The 27,751-nt window shown below is 42.1% G+C and overlaps 1 protein-coding gene across 1 annotated transcript in view; it reads right to left on the bottom strand.

Moving 5' to 3' along the window:
* LOC128661294 (uncharacterized) overlaps nt 1-27,751 on the bottom strand; it is a 170,807-nt gene that overhangs the window by 57,512 nt on the left and 85,544 nt on the right. Inside the window, exons 5-6 of the mRNA XM_053715565.1 lie at nt 20,477-20,745; nt 20,245-20,362 (exon numbers count right to left, since the gene is read on the bottom strand). Of these exons, the coding sequence (XP_053571540.1) occupies nt 20,245-20,362; nt 20,477-20,745 (387 nt within the window). The remainder of the gene's footprint in view (nt 1-20,244; nt 20,363-20,476; nt 20,746-27,751) is intronic.

Here is a 27,751-nt window from a genome sequence, read left to right as displayed (position 1 = left end):
CGAGATTGCTGACTATTAGGATCATAGTTGTAGAATTATAAACATTACAGATAGTAGCTTTGCAGAATAAAGCAACACTAGGTTCTTTTATTTTTAGTAGTTCCAAGTGACAGTGTGAAGAGATTCATTTTTTAAGAAAATATTTTTATTGACTGTTTTATTTTTTCATTTTTGTTACAGGACAGGCCTTAGCATAAGTTTTAGCATAGAAATTGAGCCTCTTGATGAAGTCTAGCAGTTTTCACTTGCTTAGTATTCATGAAGTATCATTTAAATTGTATAGAGAAGCTTTGAGTTATTCTCTGTAAAAGTACCAATGTATTTAGTTTGTATTATATATCCACAATGTTTTTCTTGGTTTTAAAGGACATAGGATGAGTTAAGCTAAAGGAATTGTGATGCTTACAAAAAAGATGAAAGAAGTTTTATTTGGACATAATTGTGATTGTATCGGGGTGTGTACTCATCTTGTGCTGTTTTGTTTCCTTCTTAAACTCCTTCTGACTCGAGTGTCTGCTTGCTATGGGGATCCACTGGCTACCTTGTCTACCCCATGAACAAACCATCAGACTTTCAGCATCTACCTGCGGAAGAACACTGGATAAGCACCCCTACTGCAAATGAACTGTGTTAAAGCAAAGTGTCTGAGGAAGGTGGAGTGCTCTAAATAGACAAACACTGTTCTTAAAATGACCAGAGGCCACCTAGAGACATTTGTGCTGTTCCCATGTCATGCTTCTCTGTGGAGAGTGTACAGAGCAAGAAACTGTTGGACATATTAGAGGGGGTGCTAGCAATGCAGGTGGAGAAATAAAAGATGCAGCATTGTTTGGGGGTAGATAGGGGGCTGGTTGGGTCTTTGTGCAGGTAGACCAGTAGTTTGAGGATGCTGGGAGGTAGACAGAGAGTGTTGGAGAGACCGCACCTATGTGCAGTGACAAATTGTGCCCTATTAGCCTATAAAATTATACCACGACATGTGAATATCTTTTCTCTATAGGAGACTTTGAGTGGCGCTCAATGTAATGTAGACACAAGACCATCAGGCCCCTGACCACTAAGTGGTATGCACAAATAATATTAGAGGACATCTATCTATCAATGAACAATTAAAAACTTGAGCGTCAACCTGGAGGAGTCTCAGACAAAGGCAGACGGCATCGGTAACAAGGATGATGTATAGGGGATAACATTGAAATTACAATATCCTGGTGAGGGGGACTTGAGAGGTGTGAATGAAGAGTAAAGAGACAGTCTAAACAGCTAGTGAACACATCTTTTCTATTAGCTGCTTGAAAGATATCACTTACCAATATGAAAAATAGAAATCAAACAGTAAAAGTCTGTCTGTCCAAATCGCAGGCAAAACTCAAAGCTATAGACAAAACAAACTCCCCACTGAAACAAAATACTGAATTGAGAAACACAGATGAAGACACCCCTTCAGGGGGAGATATTCCAAATAACAAACTCCTAACCCATATTAAAACTTTCTTCCATGAGGAGCTGAAATCAGCAATACATGACCTTAAGCCAGATATTAGAGAAATAGGTGGAAGAACAACAGAACTCGAAAATAAAATTGATGACATCACTGAAGAAATTCCTCAAATCCAACACACTTTACTGGACCATTCCATCTATATCAAAAAACTCGAAAATCAAGTGGAAGTTTTGGAAAATCGATCACGAAGATCAAATCTGCGAATAAGGAACCTCCCTGAGGACTACAAAAATCTTCAAGCAGATGTCACTGAAATATTTCACCAACTTATACCCGATACTGAACTCAACATGCTATTATTCGGTCAATTACTACTCACTAAACTAGAGATACCAATGGAAGAGTCAGAGCCGCAAGCCCTACAGAAGATGATGAAGAAACTACCTCAGCGGGAATGGACACTTGTATTCAAAAAGGAGAAAGCTAAGAGGCCAAAACCAAACAAATCTCCCAGCTCAGGCACCAGTTCTTCCAATGAGGAGAACCCTCCAGTTCCATGACCCCAATACTTTGTGAACTCTTATAGTAAGTCTTTGAAGGATCTAGACTAACTCACGCTGAGACGAACAGGCTGTAAGTCATAATATATATGGCCAATAATCCGCAGGATATATTAGAAACTAAATGTCATGTATAATGATGTCTTCCCATATGCTCTTATCCTACCGAACCCTTGTCTATCAACCCTTCCACCCCTCCATTCCTTGCCCTCTCCCCCCCTCCCCTCACCCCCCCTCCTCCCCTTATATGAACTGATGATTACTGTTAACAAATTATGCCCTCAGAATGCTGAGAGGACATAAGTATCAAGAGACTGCTCCAGAGTTGATTATTGATTAAGTTGTTAAAATGTTGCTTATGGGGGGCAGAGCCTGACCGTGCAGGAGAATGGTCGTGCTTCCTTAGAGCTCCGGAGCAAATAACTTGCCCAATCTATGTAAATGTGGAGAAAGAGCTGTAAAAGCAAGTAATCTGTAATGCCAAACTGAGGGGAGCAGAGAGCTGACTGTTTATGGCCGTCTTGAAATTCCGGAGGGGCACATAGATCACAAAAAGCCGATGCAGGCCTCAGCCTGTGTAAAGTTAACAAGCTTGTGCAGGCACATCGTAGCAAGAGACTCACATAGTGAACCCCGCCATCCAGGAGAAACATAGTGTGGCAGCTGGCAATCTCGGGGGAACCGCTGAGGGGAGAGATTGAGAAAGAGAGCATCAACGCTGCTCCCGAAGGCCCAAAACGTGGGAGCCGTTAGGCCTGGCCTGCTGAAATAACGCACCAGAGGTAAAATCACTCACTTATCGGGTATAACAAACGCAGGCTCACAAGATAGTAAATGGCTAAATAAGTTTGAAAACGGGTACAAGAGCCTAACGTTAAGGGGAATACTTTATATATCTCTTCTCCCTCACCTCATATCAAAGACTGATGCACATCAATTAGGGCATACATAATCTAGGCCATGGGGCCGGGTTGTAGGGAGTGTGACTGAAGGATAGCCGGCATAATCACAAACGCAGTGACAGAGGAGTAGTGCCAACAACTCTATACAAGCACTATACTGCGTTTACACAACCAAAGCCACAGGCGCATTCCCTCACCAAGGCCCCTCCAGCACTACTTGAATTTACAAGGGGCTACACTTTAAAAAGAGGCCCTGGAAAACCTGCAGATCCTCAACATACACATAATACATATAGGCTATCTAGCATGGCACAGAAGAAAGCAGGGGCACAAGACAAAGGGCCTAAAACAAGAAACATTAACCACTACTTAAAAAGTGCAGACTTGCCAGCTGTAGAAGAGGGACCGTTACAGTCACAAACTACAGTAAATGATAATACACAAGCATCCACAGCACCAATGGATATAACATGTTATGTAACCAAAGAGGACCTAAAATCACTCTCCTCTAAAGAGGATAAAAGAGGAGTGGTCACAGAGATAAAGAACTTATTTAGTGATCTGCGTAGGGACTTGACTGAAGTTACACAGAGAGTGGCAGTGGTAGAACAAAACCAAGCTGCCATGCAGAATAAACTAAAAACTACCACGACGCAGACACTGCAAAATACAAAAACGGTGCAAACCCTACTAGAGCTCATAGAAGATTTTGACAATTGAGGCCGACGAAACAATCTGCGCATCAGGGGTATCCCTGAGTCAATAGGCCCTGGAGCATTGCAAGGGTATCTGCAGGACCTTTTTAGAACACTTAAAGACACCTATGGCCCCAGAGATCCTGATAGAAAGGGCTCATAGGGCTTTGCGCCCTAAACCATCTAACAAGGCTCCCCCAAGGGATGTTATTCTCTGGCTACTAAACTATAAGGATAAGGAGGAAATCATCAAGAACAGCAGGAATAAACACCCAATTCAACATGCTGGAGTTCCTCTTCAGATATTCTCAGACCTGAGCCCAGCTACACTACAAAAGCGTAGGGAGATGAAGTTCCTAACCACCACCTTGCAAGAACACAAGATCTCATACAGATGGGGGTTCCCCACCTGTATAATTGCCTCAAATGGTGAGAAAACCGCAACGTACAGATCCCTGTCAGACCTAGAGGAATTCTGCACTGCCCTGAATATAACACCACCAAGGCCAGAGGACTTCTTGTCGCAGGCCCCAATGGAAGAAAGGAAAGCTTCCTAAGTATGATGGACTCATGAGCAGATTAAAGGTATTGATGAACTGGCCTGATAAGGTGAGCATGCGGGATACCCGCACGACAATTGAAGGACAGAGCAGGCCTGGGGGGGGAAAAAATGAGCCTGCCCCGGACTTCACTATACAAGCAGGCTGATAGCCGGCAATAAAGCAAAAACTTTATGTGTTTTAGCTATGAAAAATCATAAAAATACAAATGCAGAGAGTTAAGGCACGTTTTTCCTTTCCTTTGCCAGTCTCCCCTCGGTTTCAACATATAGAAAAGTTATAAAGTGATTTACAGGTTATAGGTTACAAGATACTGTGTGTATTGAGCTGTTGATGTTATGTAATTTTGCAGCCATTTTCCCCCTTTCCCTTTTTTTAAAAAAAAAATGATATTTCAAACTGGGCAAGTTATGGGCACTTTCCCCTACAGTAGACCTTTCTTTTAGAGGAAAAGCCTGACATTGATTGTCAATTGGCTAGCTATAATCCCCACAGATACCATTACCCCATCTTACCCAACCCAACCTGAACCCCTAAATTAGTATAGCTGGTTCTTGGCATAGCTTGTTTGCAGTAATCTTAGAATATCTATTGTATTAGTGTTCTAATTGAATGTAAATAACTACACTGTGTATTTCAAGCGTGGTTGCTTATTGTATTCTGTAATCTTATCCCACAGCTTCCTTTTTCCCTTTCCTACTCCCCCCTCCTTCCCCCTTCCCCCCCCTTTTTTTTTTCTTCTCTCTCCCTAAGTCTATAGGTGCACACCGCTTCACAATGATCCCCAAGCAGTTCAAACCACAGACCCATCCGCTCAAGTTACTCACGATCAACGTGAAAGGGCTAAATAACCCAGGTAAGAGGTCCATGGTACTGAGAGACCTGCAAAAACTAAAAGGGGACATTATCTTTATAAAAGAAGCAATGAACTGTGCACTCAGGGGCAAGTAAAATCCTTAATAAATCTTTATTGAAATAAGGGTAAAAACTGCATCTCAATGCAGATAAGCAAGGACAGCAATCCTTTATCTTTATACAAGAGTCACATTTTATCAAAAACAAAGAGCACAAGTGGCATAGCAGTAGATACCCCACAGCATACTTTTCATCAGGGCCCCCGCAAACAAAACAGAGTGGGTATCTTGATACATAGTAGAACCTCTTTCCAATTGCAGAATCTAGACAAAGTCAGAGAGGGTAGATATGTAATAGCAGTGGGCCTCTTGTTTGGTAGGAAGGTCACACTGGTAAACGCATATGCACCAAACACAGCGCAGCATGTGTTCTTCAGAAATCTTTCAAGTAAATTATTAGAAATGACCAAAGGAACTCTTTTTGTAGGAGGGGATTTTAATGCCCCCCTCAATCCAAAATTAGACACATCCAACGGGGTTTCAAGTGTACCACATCACGTCTTAAAGCAAATAAACACAGTACTTAAGGATCACATGCTACATGACATATGGTGAACAATGCACCCGACAACATCGGACTATACCTACTACTCAAGCCCACACAAAAAATACTCTCGCATAGACTTTCTGTTTACTGACTCACAGGGCATTGCATATGTTACACGTAGTGACATTTTGTCTATCATGTGGTCAGATCATGCTCCGGTCACGTTTGAGATGATGTGGCTGGACAAGCCTGCAACCCCATACATGTGGAAGCTCGAAGAGTATCTTTTAGACAACCCTATAGTGAGAGAAGACATCTCTAACATGATAAATTAATAATTTACCATAAATATATCCGAGGACTTGTCTAGCTCAGTAGTGTGGGAGGCGCATAAGAGCGTAATTAGAGGACACTTAATTAAACATAAAGCAAAACTACAAAGACAGCGCAGAGTCAAATACGACTCAATTCTTAGTAATATTACGAGACTAGAGGACAGACACAAGAAAAACACACTAGACCTAGGGACAGAAAAAGCACTCCACCAAGCCAGAATAGATTTCAAACATCACCTACAGGAGGAGAACCAACATAAAGCCTTATTACTGCGACAAAAATATTATGAAGGAGGGAATAAGTCAGGGAAGTTACTGGCCAGAGCTCTGCGAAGGTCACAGTTGAAATCCTTCGTTCACACACTTAAAGAAAACACAGGGAAAATGCACAAAGACAGTATTGCCATAGCAGATGCCTTTAGAAGCTATTATAGCAGACTTTATAACTTGAAAGCACAACCACTATCACAGACCCTAGACCATCACACAGTCAGACAAGGGAATATGCTCTCAATGCTAAACTCCAGACATTGAGTCAGGAGGCCACTGACTTTCTCGAATCCCCTATCACCCAGGAAGAAATGCAATTAGCTATAAAGGACCTACCTAATGGTAAAAGCCCAGGCCCGGATGGATTTGGACCTAAATATTATAAAACATTCTTAGCAGAACTACTCCAACACATGCAGGAACTATTTAATAGGTTACCAGAATTGCAACAATTGCCGTCAACAATGTTGACAGCATACATAACTGTTATTCCTAAGCCGGGAAAGCCAGCAGATGCCCCACAAAACTTTAGGCCAATTTCGCTATTAAATGCGGACGTCAAGATACTGGCCAAGGTTCTAGCAAACAGGGTAAACAAATTTCTGCCCAAACTCATAGAAGCTGACCAGGTAGGGTTTATCCCGGGAAGAGAGGCGAGGGATAACACCCTTAAAGTGACACACTTGATAGCCCACACCAAGAATAGGGGAGTGCCACTCGCCCTGTTGTCCACAGATGCAGAAAAAGCGTTTGACAGGGTGAGTTGGCATTTCTTAAGGACAGTTTTAAAGCAGATGTGCTTTGGAGAGAAGTTTCTTAAAACGGTCTTTTCATTGTATTCCAACCCAAACGCACAAATTAAGGTAAATGGGGTTCTATCGGAACCCTTCAATATTACTAATGGGAACAGACAGGGGTGTCCACTGTCGCCCCTGCTGTTTGCAATCTCCATAGACAGTTTTAAAGCAGATGTGCTTTGGAGAGAAGTTTCTTAAAACGGTCTTTTCATTGTATTCCAACCCAAACGCACAAATTAAGGTAAATGGGGTTCTATCGGAACCCTTCAATATTACTAATGGGACCAGACAGGGGTGTCCACTGTCGCCCCTGCTGTTTGCAATCTCCATAGAAGCATTGGCAAATAACATTAGAGCTAACCCCTTAATAAAGGGGATAGGGATGGGAGGCAGGGAAAATAAACTGGCCATGTATGCGGACGATTTGCTATTTACAGTCACAGACATAGAGACAACTATCCCAGCCCTCCTGGCGGAACTTGAAAGATATGGCGAAGTGTCTAATTTCCATCTTAATGGTACTAAATCAGAACTCTTGAGTGTATCACTGGTGCCTGCCTCTCTGGACTGGCTCAGGCGACATAGCCCCTTCGTACTCGCGGATAAAACTCTAAAGTATCTAGGTATCCAACTAGCAGCTGACAAGACAGACATGTTTACTAGGAACTACATAGCCATCAAAGCAGCTATTATAGCAGACCTCTCCAAGTGGAGACATAAGTCGATCTCGTGGCTGGGGAGAATCCATGTCATTAAAATGAATGTTCTTCCCAGGATACTATATGTGCTTCAAACGCTGGTGATACCCTTACCCGTTGCGTTCCTCCCATCGCTGCAAAAGATAATTGAAGATTACATCTGGCAGGGGTTAAAGCCTAGAATAGACAAGAGGACTATGTATATGTCTAGAGATGAAGGAGGGTTGGGCCTACCCAACCTATGGCTTTATAGGAGAGCCACATTTCTCCAGAGAGTAGTGGAGTGGTGTCAAGGCAACGAACAAAAGATATGGATACAGCTAGATAGGGAAGTACTGCAGACGGGGGACCTAGCATCCCTCTTATGGACCCATAAGAGACACAGACAAGCAGACGTCACCCACTACCGATTGCTGAGAGTATTGTTTACGGAATGGGACAAGACTTTACAGACAGACTCACATGTATCAACAGTATATTCACCCTTGACACCTATATATGGTAACCCAGAACTACCACTACAATCCATAAAAACAACACAACACGCCTCACCGAACAGCAACTATGTAGGATCCTACATAACAGACTATGGGATAAAAACAAGGGAGGAAATCGGAAGGGAACAGGCAGGACCACCGATACCCTGGTTTGTCTAATAACAAATCTGTCATTACATAACGACACACAGGCACAAGCAACAACTGATCAGAAAGCATACACCCTTTGAACAGCTTTGCACAAAGAGTACACCCTCTAGACACTTAATATCTCTGCTATACAAGTATTTCCTGAATCAGGGAGAAAATACACTGCCGGCCTACACTAAAATGTGGCACAGGGAATTAGAGGTAGAACTTACAGATGACGAGTGGCATAAGATATTCCGAGTCAAGTCAACGTCAGTCTCAGCACACACACAGGAATCTCAGTACAAACACCTGTGTCGCTGGTACCTTACGCCCGCCCGACTTAAGTCAATCTACCCAAACACATCAGACAGGTGCTGGAGAGGGTGTGGAGGACAGGGATCCATGGTCCACATTTGGTGGGATTGTCCCCTATTGCACAACTATTGGTCAGGGATATGGGATGTAATGAAAGAAATCTTGGGATTAGATATCCCGAAAGCACCAGATACCCTGCTTCTCCATATCCCCATTAAAATAAAAGATCCAACCAAGAAAGCCCTTCTGTATTTGATGCTGACGGGTCAAAAAACCTAATACCACTACACTGGAAAACAACACAAATACCTACACTAGTGGAATGGAAGCAAAAAGTACAGAGCCTCCTGACACTAGAGAGATATTATTACGCAAAAATAGCTAAACTAGATAGACATGAACTTCTACTGCAGTTGTGGGGTGACTTGGAATGAGTTACTGCGCTAATTGGAGAGTTAAGACGGGAAAAGCCAGACAGGAATAGAACACCCTTATTTCCCCCTCCCCCCCTTTTTTTTTCTCCCCTCTCCCTTCATCCCCCCTCCCATTATCTCTCCCTCCCCTATTCTTCCCATAACCCCTTCTTCCCTACCCATGTTTGGAAAAATGGATCAAAGAATGGCAGATGTATCCAGGCCATGCTATGATACTGAACATTATTGTATGTACTTAACTGTTGTCTTATCTCATAGGAGGTTAAAGAAAGTGTTTCATAACATGTTCAATGTCTTGTTAATATATCCCAAGTTAATCATTATCACAAGGTTCAAAGACTGTAACAGGACAATATCAGAAAAATTGTGAAAATGTGAGCTCTTTATTTTTACATGAAGGAAATTGTAAAACAGGATAGGAATTGGATTATAATGATCAACGTGTAAATAATATCTATATGTGTTAATTATCACATGTTTAAATTCCTGTACTTTGTATTGATCAATAAAGCTCTTTTGAAAAAGAAAAAAAATGCTGCTTATGATGCATGATAAAGCATCAAGTTATATAGTTATGTTAATTTGTTATATGTTATGTTGTTCAGTCTTAAATGTTGATTTTCAAAGGTCAAAAAAACTATGGTTACCTAGAGTCCACAAGCAAGAGGTTGTCTATTCATGCCCTATTAGTCTTTTGACCCTCCTAGAAGAAGGCCTGTCCACACAATTAACTGAACTATTCATTAGCATTACACCTAGGGGAAAAAATGCAGATTAGGATAATATCCCACAACATCAGGGGTCTTAACTCCAATATAAAGAGGAAAACAGCTATAATTGACTCTAAGTCCCAGAACGCCAAGATAATGATGATACAGGAAACCCACTTTACATCCGTCACAACCCCCAAATACTGGGACAGACTCTTCCCAGTACAATTCTATGCCATCAATAATAAAAAGAAATGTGGGGTCTCGTTGGTTTTACATGCTTCACTTAACTTTAGGGAAGAAGAAATAATTAGAGATAGGGAAGGGAGATTCCTCATAGTACGAGGTTTGATACATAACACCCCCATAATGCTAGTAAACATTTACACCCCCAATGATCATCAAGGGGCATTTATTACTAAATTAAGCAAGCAATTATCTTCCTGGAAGAGATATAAAATAATTATTGGGGGGATTTTAATCTGACACTAGATGACAGACTAGACAGGACTACATGTATCACTCATGAAAATAGAAGGCAAACATCTGATCAGCAGATTCTCAAGGATTTTTTGGTGGATTATAATCTACTAGATAGCTGGAGAGCAATAAACAGGGGAACACGAGAATATACCTATTATTCTTCAGCTCATGGAACCCGCTCTAGGATAGATCTAATACTTATAAGTCAAATTCTTCTCCTATTAGTTACAGAGGCAACTATCTACAATTGTGATTGGTCAGACCATGATATGATGAGATTAGATTTAGAAGGGGTAGTAAACCCGGGAAGATTGAGATCCTGGACCCTGCAACCTAAGCTACTCCAAAATGATATATTTAAACAACAAATTGAACGAAACATTAAAGAATTCATATAAATAAATGACTCCTGAACAACTAACCCAAATGTAGTCTGGAGTGCTCTAAAAGCCTCCATCAGAGGTATCATAATAGCTGAATCTACTAAACGTAAAAAACAGTATACAAAAAAATAGAACAACTAAGAAAAGAGATTGCCTCATTATGAAAAACTACAATAGGGAACCAGCGGAGTTCAGTTAAACTACTTAAAAGTAAAAATGAGGTACTCAATCAACTTTTAGAGAAGGAGGCAATTTCCTCACTTAAAGCACTAGACATCAGATGCTACACATATGGTAATAAATCAGATAAAATGCTGGCAAACAAGTTGAAAGACATAACAAGAGCAACTACCATTCCACAACTCCAACTAGCAAATGGGAAAGTAACAAATGACCCCCTTCAAATAGCTAATGAATTTGCCAGCTACTACAATACACTATATAACCTACCAAAACCTACATATTCAATTGATAAAATGAAGGAACTAGACAATTTTCTGGGCAGTAGCTCACTTCAAAATATTTCCCAAGATGATCTAGATCATTTGAATGCACCTATAACACTACAAGAGATTTCACTAGCTATTAAGGAACTAAAAAGAAATAAAGCCCCAGGCCCTGATGGTTTCCCTGGATCTTTTTAAAAAAGACATTCAAATCTCCTTAGCACCCCAATTAGTGCAAGTTTTTAATAATATATTACAGGGAGTGGATATTCCACAGGACATCTTGACTGTGAGGGTGACAGTAATTCCAAAGCCGGGAAAAAGTAAGCAATATTGCCAAAATTATAGACCAATCTCTCTAATCAACCAGGAACTTAAGTTGTTCACCAAAATTCTAGCGAACCGACTAAGGATCCCCATCAAGAGCTTAATAAACACGGATCAAGTAGGGTTCATAGCACAAAGGGAAGCCCCAGATAACATAAGATAAATTATGGATTTGATAAACCTGGCTTCCGTTAGAAAAATGCCTTCTCTGTTCCTAACCCTGGATGCGGAGAAGGCATTTGATAGGGTTAATTGGAATTATATGCTGGCAGTATTAAAAAAGTAGGAATAAGTGGCCCATTTTATGTGGCCCTTGAGAAGTTATACTCACATCCAGATGCCTTCATCAGACTCTCTGGATATCAATCAAAGCAAATAACAATTAGAAATGGAACCAGACAGGGGTGCCGTTATCACTGCTGCTGTTTGCGCTATGTATTGAACCTCTCGCACAGAGAATTAGGGATGACCCACATATAGCAGGAATTAAAGCAGGGGAAAAAGAATAAAAAATTTCACTTTTTTGCCGATGATGTAATCCTTGCAGTCACTAAGCCCCTTCTTTCCCTCCCGGTAATTTTTTCAGAACTAGGTAAATTTGGATTACTGTCAGGATATAAGGTAAATGAGAGCAAGTGTGAGGCCTTAGAAATCCATTTACCAAATCACACCAAAAAATTGCTAGAAATAAATTTTCCCTTCACATGGGCTAAGACCTCTATTAAATACTTGGGTATTCACCTTACAAATAATGTTAACACACTCTATAGAGTAAATTATACGTCTATGTTTTTGCAGATTAAGAAGCTCATGCATAATTGGTCTAAATATAATCTCTCCCTATATGGTCGAATTATATCTATCAAAATGACAGTATTACCTAAAATCCTCTATTTGTTCCGCTCACTCCTGATAACAGTACCGATGGCAGAGATACACTCTATGCAGAAGGAGATCCTTAGATTCATATGGCAGGGGAAAAGGGCGAGAATCAACAAAGATGTACTAACTAAACATAAGGAAGGTGGTGGGGTAGGCCTCCCAAATTTGATATCCTATTACTATGCGGCTAGAATGGCTCAGACCATACATTGGCATAGGATAATTAAGGCACCATAATGGGTTAAACTAGAGGCAGATATTATGGGGATAAGAAGAATAGATAAATTACTTTGGGCGGGTAAACAAAACAGACCTCTACATACAAGACAGTATCTGTCAATTCACGACACCATCTCTCTATGGGATAAACTGATCAAGGCCTTTCCACTGGTCAATGATCGATCTAAAATCCCTCTGGTTTCCATCAATACAACAATAGATCCACAAATACAGAGAAAATGGGAAAACAAGGGACTATACCGCATTGCTGATGCACTGTTAAACAATAGAATAATGTCTTACGAGCAAAACAGAGGGGATCCCGATCACAACATATGGTTTCATTATCTACAACTTAATTCCAGAGTATAGGACATATTAGGAAACACACTGGCATCAAACAAAACAATCTTTGAATCAAGCGAAGTAGCAGCTGCAGCAAGCAGAGGAAAAAAAGTTTATTTTAAAAATATAAATGCTTTATTGTTCCAAAAGATAAAAAGCATATGGCTAGATTTAGAGTTCTGCGGCCAAAGGGGTGCGTTAGCTACGCTGGCTTTTTTCCCCCCGCACCTTTTAAATACCGCTGGTATTTAGAGTTCACAGAATGGCTGCGTTAGGCTCCAAAAAGGGAGCGTAGAGCATATTTACCGCCACTGCAACTCTCGATAACAGCGGTGCTTACGGACGCGGCTAGCTTCAAAAACGTGCTTGTGCACGATTCCCCCATAGGAAACAATGGGGCTGTTTGAGCTGAAAAAAAACCTAACACCTGCAAAAAAGCAGCGTTCAGCTCCTAACGCAGCCCCATTGTTTCCTATGGGGAAACACTTCCTATGTCTGCACCTAACACCCTAACATGAACCCCAAGTCTAAACACCCCTAACCTTACACTTATTAACCCCTAATCTGCCGCCCCCGCTATCGCTGACACCTGCATATTATTATTAACCCCTAATCTGCCGCTCCGTACACCGCCGCAACCTACATTATACCTATGTACCCCTAATCTGCTGCCCCTAACACCGCCGACCCCTATATTATATTTATTAACCCCTAATCTGCCGCCCCCGCTATCGCTGACACCTGCATATTATTATTAACCCCTAATCTGCCGCTCTGTACACCGCCGCAACCTACGTTATCCCTATGTACCCCTAATCTGCTGCCCCTAACACCGCCGACCCCTATATTATATTTATTAACTAATCTGCCGCCCCCAACGTCGCCTCCACCTACCTACAATAATTAACCCCTAATCTGCTGACCAGATCTCACCGCTACTCTAATAAATGTATTAACCCCTAAAGCTAAGTCTAACCCTAACACTAACACCCCCCTAAATTAAATATAATTTAAATCTAACAAAATAAATTAACTCTTATTAAATAAATTATTCCTATTTAAAGCTAAATACTTACCTGTAAAATAAACCCTAATATAGCTACAATATAAATTATAATTATATTGTAGCTATTTTAGGATTAATATTTATTTTACAGGCAACTTTGTATTTATTTTAACCAGGTACAATAGCTATTAAATAGTTAATAACTATTTAATAGTTACCTAGTTAAAATAATTACAAAATTACCTGTAAAATAAATCCTAACCTAAGTTACAATTAAACCTAACACTACACTATCAATAAATAAATTAAATAAACTACCTACAAATAAATACAATGAAATAAACCAACTAAAGTACAAAAAATAAAAAAGAACTAAGTTACAAAAAATAAAAAAATATTTACAAACATTAGAAAAATATTACAACAATTTTAAACTAATTACACCTACTCTAAGCCCCCTAAGAAAATAACAAAGACCCCCAAAATAAAAAAATGCCCTACCCTATTCTAAAATTAAAATAGAAAAGCTCTTTTACCTTACCAGCCCTGAAAAGGGCCCTTTGTGGGGCATGCCCCAAAGAATTCAGCTCTTTTGCCTGTAAAAAAAAACATACAATACCCCCCCAACATTACAACCCACCACCCACATACCCCTAATCTAACCCAAACCCCCCTTAAATAAACCTAACACTAAGCTCCTGAAGATCTTCCTACCTTGTCTTCACCATGCCAGGTATCACCGATCGCTCCAGGATCCGAAATCTTCATCCAAGCCCAAGCGGGGGCTGTAGATCCATCATCCGGCTGAAGTCTTCTATCAAGTGACGGCTGAAGAGGTCCAGAAGAGGCTCCAAAGTCTTCCTCCTATCCGGGCAGAAGAGTAGATCCGGACCGGCAACCATCTTCTTCAAAAAGGTGACAAGCGGCTCCATGTTGAAGACCTCCGTCGCGGATCCATCCTCTTCTTGCGACGTCCTAAGTCCGAATGAAGGTTCCTTTAGATGACGTCATCCAAGATGGCGTCCCTCGAATTCCGATTGGCTGATAGGATTCTATCAGTCAATCGGAATTAAGGTAGGGAAAATCTGATTGGCTGATTGAATCAGCCAATCAGATTGAGCTCGCAGTCAATAGAATGCGAGCTCAATATGATTCGCTGATTGGATCAGCCAATCGGATTGAACTTGAATCTGATTGGCTAATTCCATCAGCCAATCAGATTTTTCCTACCTTAATTCCGATTGGCTGATAGAATCCTATCAGCCAATCGGAATTCGAGGGACGCCATCTTGGATGACGTCATTTAAAGGAACCTTCATTCGGAGGATGGATCCGCGACGGAGGTCTTCAACATGGAGCCGCTTGTCACCACTTTGAAGAAGATGGTTGCCGGTCCGGATCTACTCTTCTGCCCGGATAGCATGAAGACTTTGGAGCCTCTTCTGGACCTCTTCAGCCGTCGCTTGATAGAAGACTTCAGCCGGATGATGGATCTCCAGCCCCCGCTTGGGCTTGGATGAAGATTTCGGAGCCTGGAGCGATCGGTGATACCTGGCATGGTGAAGACAAAAGGTAGGAAGATCTTCAGGGGCTTAGTGTTAGGTTTATTTAAGGGGGGTTTGGGTTAGATTAGGGGTATGTGGGTGGTGGGTTGTAATGTTGGGGGGGGTATTGTATGTTTTCTTTTTACAGGCAAAAGAGCTGAATTCTTTGGGGCATGCCCCGCAAAGGGTCCTTTTCAGGGCTGGTAGGGTAAAATAGCTTTTCTATTTTAATTTTAGAATAGGGTAGGGCATTTTTTTATTTTGGGGGTCTTTGTTATTTTACTAGGGGGCTTAGAGTAGGTGTAATTAGTTTAAAATTGTTGTAATATTTTTTAATGTTTGTAAATATTTTTTTATTTTTTGTAACTTAGTTCTTTTTTATTTTTTGTACTTTAGTTAGTTTATTTCATTGTATTTATTTGTAGGTATTGTATTTAATTAATTTATTGATAGTGTAGTGTTAGGTTTAATTGTAGATAATTGTAGGTAGTTTATTTAATTTATTTATTGATAGTGTAGTGTTAGGTTTAATTGTAACTTAGGTTAGGATTTATTTTACAGGTAATTTTGTAATTATTTTAACTAGGTAGCTATTAAATAGTTCTTAACTATTTAATAGCTATTGTACCTGGTTAAAATAATTACAAAGTTGCCTGTAAAATAAATATTAATCCTAAAATAGCTACAATATAATTATAACTTATATTGTAGCTATATTAGGGTTTATTTTACATGTAAGTATTTAGCTTTAAATAGGAATAATTTATTTAATAAGAGTTAATTTATTTCGTTAGATTTAAATTATATTTAAGTTAGGGGGGTGTTAGTGTTAGGGTTAGACTTAGCTTTAGGGGTTAATACATTTATTATAGTAGCGGTGTGGTCCGGTCGGCAGATTAGGGGTTAATAATTGTAGGTAGGTGGAGGCGACGTTGGGGGCGGCAGATTAGGGGTTAATAAATATAATATAGGGGTCGGCTGTGTTAGGGGCAGCAGATTAGGGGAACATAGGTATAATGTAGGTTGCGGCAGTGTACGGAGCGGCAGATTAGGGGTTAAAAAATATATGCAGGTGTCAGCGATAGCGGGGGCGGCAGATTAGGGGTTAATAAATATTATGTAGGTGTCGGCGGTATTAGGGGCAGCAGATTAGGAGTACATAGGGATAACGTAGGTGGCGGCGGTGTGCGGTCGGCAGATTAGGGGTTAAAATTTTTTAATAGAGTGGCGGCGATGTGGGAGGGCCTCGGTTTAGGGGTACATAGGTAGTTTATGGGTGTTAGTGTACTTTAGAGCACAGTAGTTAATAGCTTTATGAACCGGCGTTAGCCCAGAAAGCTCTTAACTCCTGACTTTTTTCTGCGGCTGGAGTTTTGTCGTTAGATTTCTAACGCTCAATTCAGCCACGACTCTAAATACCGGCGTTAGAAAGATCCCATTGAAAAGATAGGATACGCAATTGACGTAAGGGGATCTGCGGTATGGAAAAGTCGCAGCTGCAAAGTGAGCGTTAGACCCTTTCCTGACTGACTCTAAATACCAGCGGTAGCCCAAAACCAGCGTTAGGAGCCTCTAACGCTGGTTTTGACGGCTAACGCCAAACTCTAAATCTAGCCATTATTTTGTAAGGTACAAAAGGGCTGCAGGTTTTCTCCTGCAGCCCTTTTGTACCTTACAAAATAAGCTTTTTATCTTTTGGAACAATAAAGCATTTATATTTTTAAAATAAACGTTTTTTCCTCTGCTTGCTGCAGCTGCTACTTCGCTTTTTTCACTATTATATAGCAGCGGAACTGGCTGCTAACAGCAGCTTGCACCCCCTGTGCTCTACTATTACCTTCCTCCCACTCACTTCCGGTGGAGTTTCCAGCCGGTCCGGGACTTTGTTAGCGGTTTTGCATTCGTGGATGTGTGAGAACAATCTTTGAATCCCTTTGTATCTCAAAGGAGTTCAGGAAAGGTATGATTACTATATTATACCCAATATTTAACATCAAAGATAAAGACAAAAAAAATAGCACCATGATAAAATGGGAAAGAGACCTAGGTAGATCATGGCCGGTACAAACTTGGGAAAAAACATTCAGAGAGGTCTAAGATTCTCTCCCAATGCATTGTTAAAAGAAAATTACCTCAAAGTCTTACATAAGTGGTATATTTATCCCACTAGCGGCTAGATTTAGAGTTTTGTCGGTAACGACCCGCATAGCTAACGCTGGCTTTTTTCTGGTCGCACCTTTAAAATAACTCTGGTATTGAGAGTCCACAGAATGGCTGCGTTAGGCTCCAAAAAAGGAGCGTAGAGCATATTTAACGCCACTGCAACTCTCGATACCAGAGTTGCTTACGGAAGCGGCCAGCCTCAAAAACGTGCTCGTGCACGATTCCCCCATAGGAAACAATGGGGCTGTTTGAGCTGAAAAAAAACCTAACACCTGCAAAAAAGCTGCGTTCAGCTCCTAACGCAGCCCCATTGTTTGCTATGGGGAAACACTTCTTACGTCTGCACCTAACACCCTAACATGTACCCCGAGTCTAAACACCCCTAGCCTTACACTTATTAACCCCTAATCTGCCGCCCCCGCTATCGCTGACCCCTGCATATTATTATTAACCCCTAATCTGCCGCTCCGTAAACCGCCGCTACTTACATTATCCCTATGTACCCCTAATCTGCTGCCCTAACATCACCGACCCCTATATTATATTTATTAACCCCTAATCTGCCCCCCACAACGTCGCCTCCACCTGCCTACACTTATTAACCCCTAATCTGCCGAGCGGACCGCACCGCTATTATAATAAAGTTATTAACCCCTAATCCGCCTCACTAACCCTATAATAAATAGTATTAACCCCTAATCTGCCCTCCCTAACATCGCCGACACCTAACTTCAAACATTAACCCCTAATCTGCCGACCGGAGCTCACCGCTATTCTAATAAATGTATTAACCCCTAAAGCTAAGTCTAACACTAACACCCCCCTAAATTAAATATAATTTAAATCTAACAAAATAAATTAACTCTTATTAAATAAATTATTCCTATTTAAAGCTAAATACTTACCTGTAAAATAAATCCTAATATAGCTACAATATAAATTATAATTATATTGTAGCTATTTTAGGATTAATATTTATTTTACAGGCAACTTTGTATTTATTTTAACCAGGTACAATAGCTATTAAATAGTTAAGAACTATTTAATAGCTAAAATAGTTAAAATAATTGCAAAATTACCTGTAAAATAAATCCTAACCTAAGTTACAATTAAACCTAACACTAGACTATCAATAAATTAATTAAATACAATACCTACAATTACCTACAATTAAACCTAACACTACACTATCAATAAATTAATTAAATACAATATCTACAAATAAATACAATGAAATAAACTAACTAAAGTACAAAAAATAAAAAAGAACTAAGTTACAAAAAATAAAAAAATATTTACAAACATCAGAAAAATATTACAACAATTTTAAACTAATTACACCTACTCTAAGCCCCCTAATAAAATAACAAAGACCCCCAAAATAAAAAAATGCCCTACCCTATTCTAAATTACTAAAGTTCAAAGCTCTTTTACCTTACCAGCCCTGAACAGGGCCCTTTGCGGGGCATGCCACAAGAAATACAGCTCTTTTGCCTGTAAAAAAAAACATACAATACCCCCCCCCCAACATTACAACCCACCACCCACATACCCCTAATCTAACCCAAACCCCCCTTAAATAAACCTAACACTAAGCCCCTGAAGATCTTCCTACCTTATCTTCACCATACCAGGTTCACCGATCGATCCAGAAGAGCTCCTCCGATGTCCTGATCCAAGCCCAAGCAGGGGGCTGAAGATGTCCATGATCCGGCTGAAGTCTTCATCCAAGCGAGAGCTGAAGAGGTCCATGATCCGGCTGAAGTCATCATCCAAGCGGGAGCTGAAGAGGTCCATGATCCGGCTGAAGTCTTCTATCAACGGCATCTTCAATCTTCTTTCTTCCGGATCCATCTTGTAGACCTCCAACGTGGAACATCCTGCTGGCCCGACGGACTACCGACGAATGAAGGCTCATTTATTAGAATAGCGGTGAGCTCCAGTCGGCAGATTAGGGGTTAATAATTGAAGTTAGGTGTTGGCGATGTTAGGGAGGGCAGATTAGGGGTTAATACTATTTATTATAGGGTTAGTGAGGCGGATTAGGGGTTAATAACTTTATTATAGTAGCGCTCAGGTCCGGTCGGCAGATTAGGGGTTAATAAGTGTAGGCAGGTGGAGGCGACGTTGTGGGGGGCAGATTAGGGGTTAATAAATATAATATAGGGGTCGGCGATGTTAGGGCAGCAGATTAGGGGTACGTAGGGATAATGTAAGTAGCGGCGGTTTACGGAGCGGCAGATTAGGGGTTAATAATAATATACAGGGGTCAGCGATAGCGGGGGCGGCAGATTAGGGGTTAATAAGTGTAAGGTTAGGGGTGTTTAGACTCGGGGTACATGTTAGGGTGTTAGGTGCAGACGTAGGAAGTGTTTCCGCTTAGCAAACAATGGGGCTGCGTTAGGAGCTGAATGCGGCTTTTTTGCAGGTGTTAGTTTTTTTTTAGCTCAAACAGCCCCATTGTTTCCTATGGGAGAATCGTGCATGAGCACGTTTTTGAGGCTGGCCGCTTGCGTAAGCAATTCTGGTATCGAGAGTTGAAGCTGCGTTAAAAATGCTCTACGCTCCTTTTTTGGAGCCTAACGCAGCCTTTATGTGGACTCTCAATACCAGAGTTATTTTTATGGTGCGGCCAGAAAAAAGCCGGCGTTAGTTTTTCGGGTCGTTACCGACAAAACTCCAAATCTAGCCGTTACTTTCCATCAGGTGTCGTTTGCAACAGAGAACTTGATCATCGCTGGTGCGGATAAGGTAAGATCTTTGTGTGTCTCCAGGCTGCAGAATAGTGGCAGGCACCCATTGACCACTGGCTTGCTGAAAATGAATAATATTTTCTTGTGTCAATGTGGACAAAGGCTGTGCAGTGCTATTATAGTAATGTCTTTGTTTATGTTCTCTTTTGGCACACACACATTTTTGATCAACTACCTGAGAATGTAGTTGTTCCCCAGTTGTAGGCAGGATAGAACGTAGACGTCTACTCATGAGCAATTGTAAGGGAGACTTGAATCCATCCACAGGGGTATTCCTGTGTTCCAGCAGGCTGAGGTATGAGTCCTTTCCTTCAGCTTTTGCTTTGTTTACTATGGTCTTTGCTGTTTGCACTGTCTTTTCTGCAAGACCATTGCTTTGTGGATGTTGCGGACTGGATGTTACATGTGCAAAGGCCCAATGAACTGCAAAGTTTTCAAAGTCACCTGATTTATATTGCGGACCATTATTTGAAAATACCTTTTCCGGTATACTATGTCTTGCAAATATAGCCTTTAGCTAGCCTATTATGATCGCTGATGTGGTTGAGTGAAGTCTTTTCAATTCAAAAAATCTGCTGTAGTAATCAACAGTGATTAAGTAGTTCTGACCATTCCACATAAAAAAGTAAATTTATGCCCATTCCACATAAAAAAGTAAATTTATGCTTACCTGATAAATTCATTTCTTCTGCGATATGACAAGTCCACGGATTTCATCCTTACTTGTGGGATATTAACCTCCTGCTAACAGGAAGTGGCAAAGAGCACCACAGCAGAGCTGTATATATAGCTCCTCCCTTCCCTCCACCCCCAGTCATTCGACCGAAGGTTTAGGAAGAGAAAGGAAAAGCTAAAGGTGCAGAGGTGGCTGAAGTTATAAAAATAAAATATAATCTAAATCTGTATGAAAAATGACAGGAAGGGCCGTGGACTAGTTGTATCGTATAAGACATGAATTTATCAGGTAAGCATAAATTTAATTTTCGTCTACAAGATACGACGAGTCCACGGATTTCATCCTTACTTGTGGGATACAATACCAAAGCTACAGGACACGGATGAAACGGGAGGGACAAGACAGAGACCCGGAAGGCACCACTGCTTGAAGAACTTTTCTCCCAAAAACAGCCTCAGAAGAAGCAAAAGTATCAAATTTGTAAAATTTGGAAAAAGTATGAAGAGATGACCAAGTTGCAGCCTTGCAAATCTGCTCAACAGAAGCATAGTTTTTAAAAGCCCATGTGGAAGCCACAGCCCTAGTAGAATGAGCCGTAATTCTTTCAGGAGGCTGCTGTCCAGCAGTCTCATATGCCAGACGGATGATACTCCTTAGCCAAAAACAAAGAGAGGTAGCCGTAGCTTTCTGACCCCTACGCTTTCAAGAATAAACAATGAATAATGAAGATGATTGACGGAAATCCTTAGTTGCCTACAAGTAAAACTTCAAGGCACGGACCACGTCCAGGTTATGTAACAGACGCTCCTTGTTAGAAGAAGGATTAGGACACAAGGAAGGAACAACAATTTCCTGATTAATATTCTTATTTGAAACAACCTTAGGAAGGAATAAAAGGTTTAGTACGCAAAACCACCTTATCAGAATGAAATATAAGATAAGGCAAATCACATTGTAACGCTGAAAGCTCAGAAACTCTACGAGCCGAAGAAATAGCAACCAAAAACAACACTATAATAATAGTGATAATAGTGATAAGTGATAATAATAGTGATAAGTGATAAGTGATAATAACTTAATATCTATGGAATGCATGGGTTCAAACGGAACCCCTTGAAGAACTCTAAGAACTAAATTCAAACTCCAGGGAGGAGTAATTGGTCTAAATACAGGCTTAATTCTGGTTAGAGCCTGACAAAAAGACTGAACATCTGCCAAACGTTTGTGAAGCAAAATTAACAAAGCAGAAATCTGTCCCTTTAAGGAACTCGCTGATAACCCTTTCTCCAATCCTTCTTGGAGAAAAGACAGAATCCTGGGAATCCTAGCTTTACTCCATGAGTAGCCCTTGGATTCACACCAAAAAAGATATTTACGCCATATCTTATGATAGACCTTTCTAGTAACAGGCTTACGTGCCTGTATCAAAGTATCAATGAACGAATCTGAGAATCCCCGCTTAGATAAAATCAAGCGTTCAATCTCCAAGCAGTCAACTGCAGAGAATTTAGATTTGGATGTTGGAAAGGTCCTTGAACGAGAAGGTCCTGTCTCAAAGGAAGTTTCCACGGTGGCAGAGAGGACATGTCCACTAGATCCGCATACCAAGTCCTGCGTGGCCACGCAGGCGCGATCAGGATTACTGAAGCTCTCTCCTGTTTGAACCGAGCAATCACGCGTGGAAGGAGAGGAAACGGTGGAAAAAATTAAGTTAGGCTGAACGACCAAGGCACTGCCATAGCATCTATCAATTCGGCCTGGGGATCCCTCAACCTGGATCCGTATCTTGGAAGCTTGGCATTCTGACGAGATGCTATCAGATCCAATTCCGGTCTGCCCCATCGGAGAATCAGTGAGGCAAACACCTCCGGGTGGAGTTCCCACTCCACCGGATGAAAAGTCTGTCGACTTAGAAAATCCGCTTCCCAGTTCTCTACTCCTGGGATGTAGATTTCTGACAGATAACAAGAGTGGGCCTCCGCCCATTGAATTATCTTGGATACTTCTATCATCGTAAGGAACTCCTCATTCCCCCCTGATGATTGATATAAGCTACAGTCGTGATATTGTCCGACTGGAATCTGATGAATTTGGCCAAAGCCAACTGAGGCCATGCCTGAAGTGCATTGAATATTGCTTTCAATTCCAGAATATTGATTGGAAGAAGAGACTCCACCTGAGAACATACACCCTGAGCCTTCAGGGAACTCCAGACTGCACCCCAGCCCAGGAGGCTGGCGTCCATTGTCACTATCACCCACGAAGGTCTGCGGAAACACGTCCCCTGGGACAGATGATCCAGTGACAACCACCAAAGAAGAGAGTCTCTGGCCTCTTGATCCAGATTTATCTGAGGAGACAAATTTGCATAGTCCCCATTCCACTGCCTGAGCATGCACAGCTGCAGTGGTCTGAGATGAAAACGAGGAAATGGAATGATGTCCATTGCCGCTACCATTAATCCAATTACCTCCATACACTGAGCCACTGATGGCCGAGGAATGGACTGAAGGGCTCGGCAAGTATTTAGAATCTTTGATTTTCTGATCTCCGTCAGAAATATTTTCATGTCTACAGAGTGTCAGGGTGCCAGGAATCAGACTGAGACGAGAAGCGCAAAAATAATCAAACCTTTATTAATAGCAAAAAATAACAAAATGTTCACAAGTCAAATAACAAGCCAGGAATCAAAACAAGAGCTGGTAGTCAGACGAGCCGAGTAAGGATCCAAAGCAAATAGTCAGACGAGCCGGAATCAGGAACAAGGAGACCAGCAGAGTCAGGAACAAGCCAGGGATCAGGAACCAGGAAGGACGTCAGGCAGCCAGATAATACACAGGAACTCTCATAAACAGGTCTGAGACAACACAAAGGCAAAGCATACTGAACAGAGGCCCTTTAAATAATAAGTGATGACATCACAATTCTGAGACTGCATCCTGTTTCACATGGATGATGCACATCAGTCTGGCCATAAAAGGAAGTACAGGAAATCAGCAGCATCCCCCACAATCCCCCACAATGCACCATAGTCAGGAAGAGAGGTGAGTAAAATGGCTGCCAGCAGCACATGGCAAACACAACAGGGAAAAACCTGACAGTACCCTCCCCTCAACGACCCCTCCCCCGCGGGAGGACAAAAGGCTTATATGGGAAATGGAATGGAAGGCACGGAGAAGGGCAAGAGCATGAACATCAGAGGAGGGAACCCAAGAACACTCCTCCGGACCGTAGCCCCTCCAGTGAACCAAACACTGAACACGGCCCCTGGACATACGCGAGTCAATAATGCTGCTGACCTCATACTCCTCATGGTTGTCAACAAAAATAGGATGGGGACGAGGCAACACAGTGGTAAACCGATTACAAACCAATGGTTTCAAGAGGGAGACATGAAAAACATTGGAGATGCTCATAACAGGAGGAAGGTCAAGAGCGTAGGCCAAAGGATTAACCCGTCGGAGTATTCAAAAAGGACCAACATAATGGGGAGCCAATTTATTGGAAGGCACACAAAGGTTCAAGTTGCGGGAGGACAGCCAAACTCTCTCACCAACCTGATAGGAAGGTGCGGGCAGACGCCTACGATCAGCCTGGAACTTTTGGCGCTGCATAGAACGATAAAGGCAATCCTGAATCTGCACCCACGTGGAACAGAGTTTCCGGAGATGCTCTTCCAAAGCCGGAAAACCCTGAGACATGAATAAATCGGGCAACAAGGATGGTTGAAACCCATAATTCGCCATGAACGGGGATAACTTGGAGGAAGCATTAATAGCACTATTACGAGCAAACTCTGCCCAAGGTAACAGTTCAGACCAATTATTGTGGTGATCTGAGACATAGCAACGGAGGAACTGTTCCAGAGCTTGATTAGACCGTTCCGCAGCCCCATTGGATTGAGGGTGATATGGCGAGGAGAAGGAAAGCTGGATCCCCATTTGAGCACAAAAGGAACGCCAAAATCTGGAGACAAACTGGCTACCCCGGTCCGACACTATCTCCTTGGGTAACCCATGTAAACGGAAGACCTCCCAGGCAAAAATTGAAGCAAGCTCCTGAGCGGTAGGCAGCTTCATCAAGGGAATGCAATGTGACATTATAGAAAAACGGTCAACCACCAACCATAAGGATAACAGTATTGCCATAAGGATAACAGTATTGCCACTGGAAACAGGGAGCTCGACAATGAAGTCCATGGAAAGATGTGTCCAAGGACGCTCACCATTAGCAATAGGTTGAAGAAGACCCACAGGAAGACGTCGAGGAGTCTTATTCTGTGCACAAACTGAGCAGGAGGCAACATACGCAGCAACATCAGAACGAAGACCTAGCCACCAGAATTGTCAAGTGACAGACCAAATCATTTTGTCTTGCCTGGGTGACCTGCGGCTTTAGGATAGTGGTAAGTGTGCAAAAGTTTAGTTCGAAGATTCTCAGGAACAAAACACTTACCAGTAGGTTTCTCAGGAGGTGCATTGGTTTGTGCAGCCAGGATCTCCTCCCCCAAGGGAGAAGTCAAATTAGTACGTATGGTAGCCAAAATATGGTCAGGAGGTATAACAGGAGTAGGTACAGACTCCTCCTTGGACAGAGGCGAAAATTGTCGAGAGAGGGCATCAGCCCTAATATTCTTACTACCAGGCATGTAGGAGAACACATAATTAAACCAAGACAAAAATAGCGCCCATCTGGCCTGTCGGGGCAACAAACGTTTTGCTTCAGATAGATAAGTTAAATTCTTGTGGTCAGTAAGAATGAGCACTTTCCCGCTAGTACCCTTGAGAAGATGCCTCTATTCCTTGAGTGCCAAAATTATGGCCAGTAATTCCCTGTCGCCAATTTCATAATTGTACTCCGCTGGAGACAATTTCTTAGACAAGAAACCACATGGATGCAAGAAACTGTCAGGCATAGGACGTTGAGACAAGAGGGCACCTACTCCAGTCTCAGACGAATCGACCTCAAGAACGAAAGGCAGGACAGGGTTAGGATGAGCCAGAACTGGAGTGGCAGTAAAGACAGTCTTAAGACTATCAAAGGCCTTAATGGCAGTAGGTGACCAATGGAGTGGATCATTCTCTTTACGGGTCATGTCTGTGATAGGTTTGACCAAGAAAGAAACGTTTTTAATAAACTTTCTATAGTAATTGGCGAACCCCAAAAAACGTTGAATAGACCGAAGACCAACTGGGCGAGGCCACTGCAGAACTGCAGATAACTTGTCAGGATCCATGGAGAACCCTGCAACGGAGATAACATAACCTAGGAAGGTTACTTGAGTCTGATGGAACTCACATTTCTCAAGTTTACAAAACAGGCTGTTCTCACGTAGTCTCTGAAGAACCCGTGTAACAGAACGATGAGCCTCAAGTGTGGGTGAGTGTATGAGGATGTCGTCTAAGTACACCACAACACACTGTTGCAACATATCTCGTAGGACATCATTAATAAATTCCTGAAAAACAGCAGGAGCATTACATAGGCCAAAGGGCATTACAAGATACTCATAATGCCCACTCCTGGTGTTAAATGCTATTTTCCATTTGTGACCCTCCTTAATCCTAACGAGATTGTACGCTCCTCTTAAATCAAGTTTAGTAAAGACCGCAGCTCCCTTGAGGCGGTCAAAGAGTTCCGTAATGAGCGGAAAAGGGTAAGCATTCTTAATGGTAAGACAATTAAGACCCTTATAATCGATACATGGTCTTAACTCGCCACCCTTTTACTTCATAAAGAAGAAGTCAGCCCCTGCAGGAGAGCAGGATTTGCGGATGATCCCCGCGACAGAGCATCGGCAACATACTTCTCCATAGCACAATTCTCTGCAACAGACAGAGGGTACACCCGGCCCCGAGGTGGAATGGCTCCGGGTTGCAGGTCTATGGCACAATCGTAAGACTGGTGAGGAGGCAATGTACCGGCACGCACCTTGTCAAACAGGTCTAGGAACTCTCCGTACTCCTCTGGCAATTGAGATACTGAAGAAGTGCACAAGACTTTAACTGGTTTCTGAAGACAAGTGGAAATACATTGCGAGGACCACGACAAAATTTTGGACCTGCGCCAGTCGAGACTGGGATTGTGCTTTTGGAGCCAGGGATAACCCAGAACAACTGGAAAATACGGAGTTTATCACCTGGAACTGGAGGGTTTCAAAATGGAGAGCCCCAACAGCCATGGACAACGGAGCAGTTTCGTGAGTAACGAGTGCCGGCTGAAGGGGCCTGCCATCAATGGCCTCAATAGCAAGCGGAACGGACTGAGGCAAAACAGGAATGGAGTGCTTTGATACAAAAGCACTGTCAATGAAATAGCCTGCAGCACCGAAGTCAACAAGTGCCTGAGTGACTATGGAGGAGTCCACCCAGGAAAGGACAACCATGACCAAAGGTTTCTCCTTAAGCGGTTCCGGGGACAAGGATAAACCACCCAAGGTCTGCCCCCGACAGGACCTTAGGTGTGAGTGTTTCCCGGCCGTGTAGGACAAGAATTCAAAAGGTGGCCCTGTAACCCACAATAGAGGCAGAGCCCCTCCCTCCTCCTAAAGGCCCTATTCGCCACGGAGAGACGCATGAATCCCAACTGCATCGGCTCAGCAGTATCTGGTGACTCGGGACCAGGAGGCATGGGAGTAGAGGGAGGCATGGGTGGGAACGAACACGTAGGAGACAACGGAACAGGAGGCTTCCGTAAGCGCTCCTTGAAAGAGGGCCTCTCTGAGTCTGATGTCAATTAGGATAAAAAAAGACACCAATGCCTCGAGATCCTCTG

Source organism: Bombina bombina, chromosome 5 (genome assembly GCF_027579735.1).
Source record: "Bombina bombina isolate aBomBom1 chromosome 5, aBomBom1.pri, whole genome shotgun sequence".
Lineage (NCBI taxonomy): Eukaryota > Metazoa > Chordata > Amphibia > Anura > Bombinatoridae > Bombina > Bombina bombina.
This window is presented reverse-complemented; position numbering and strand designations above follow the sequence as displayed.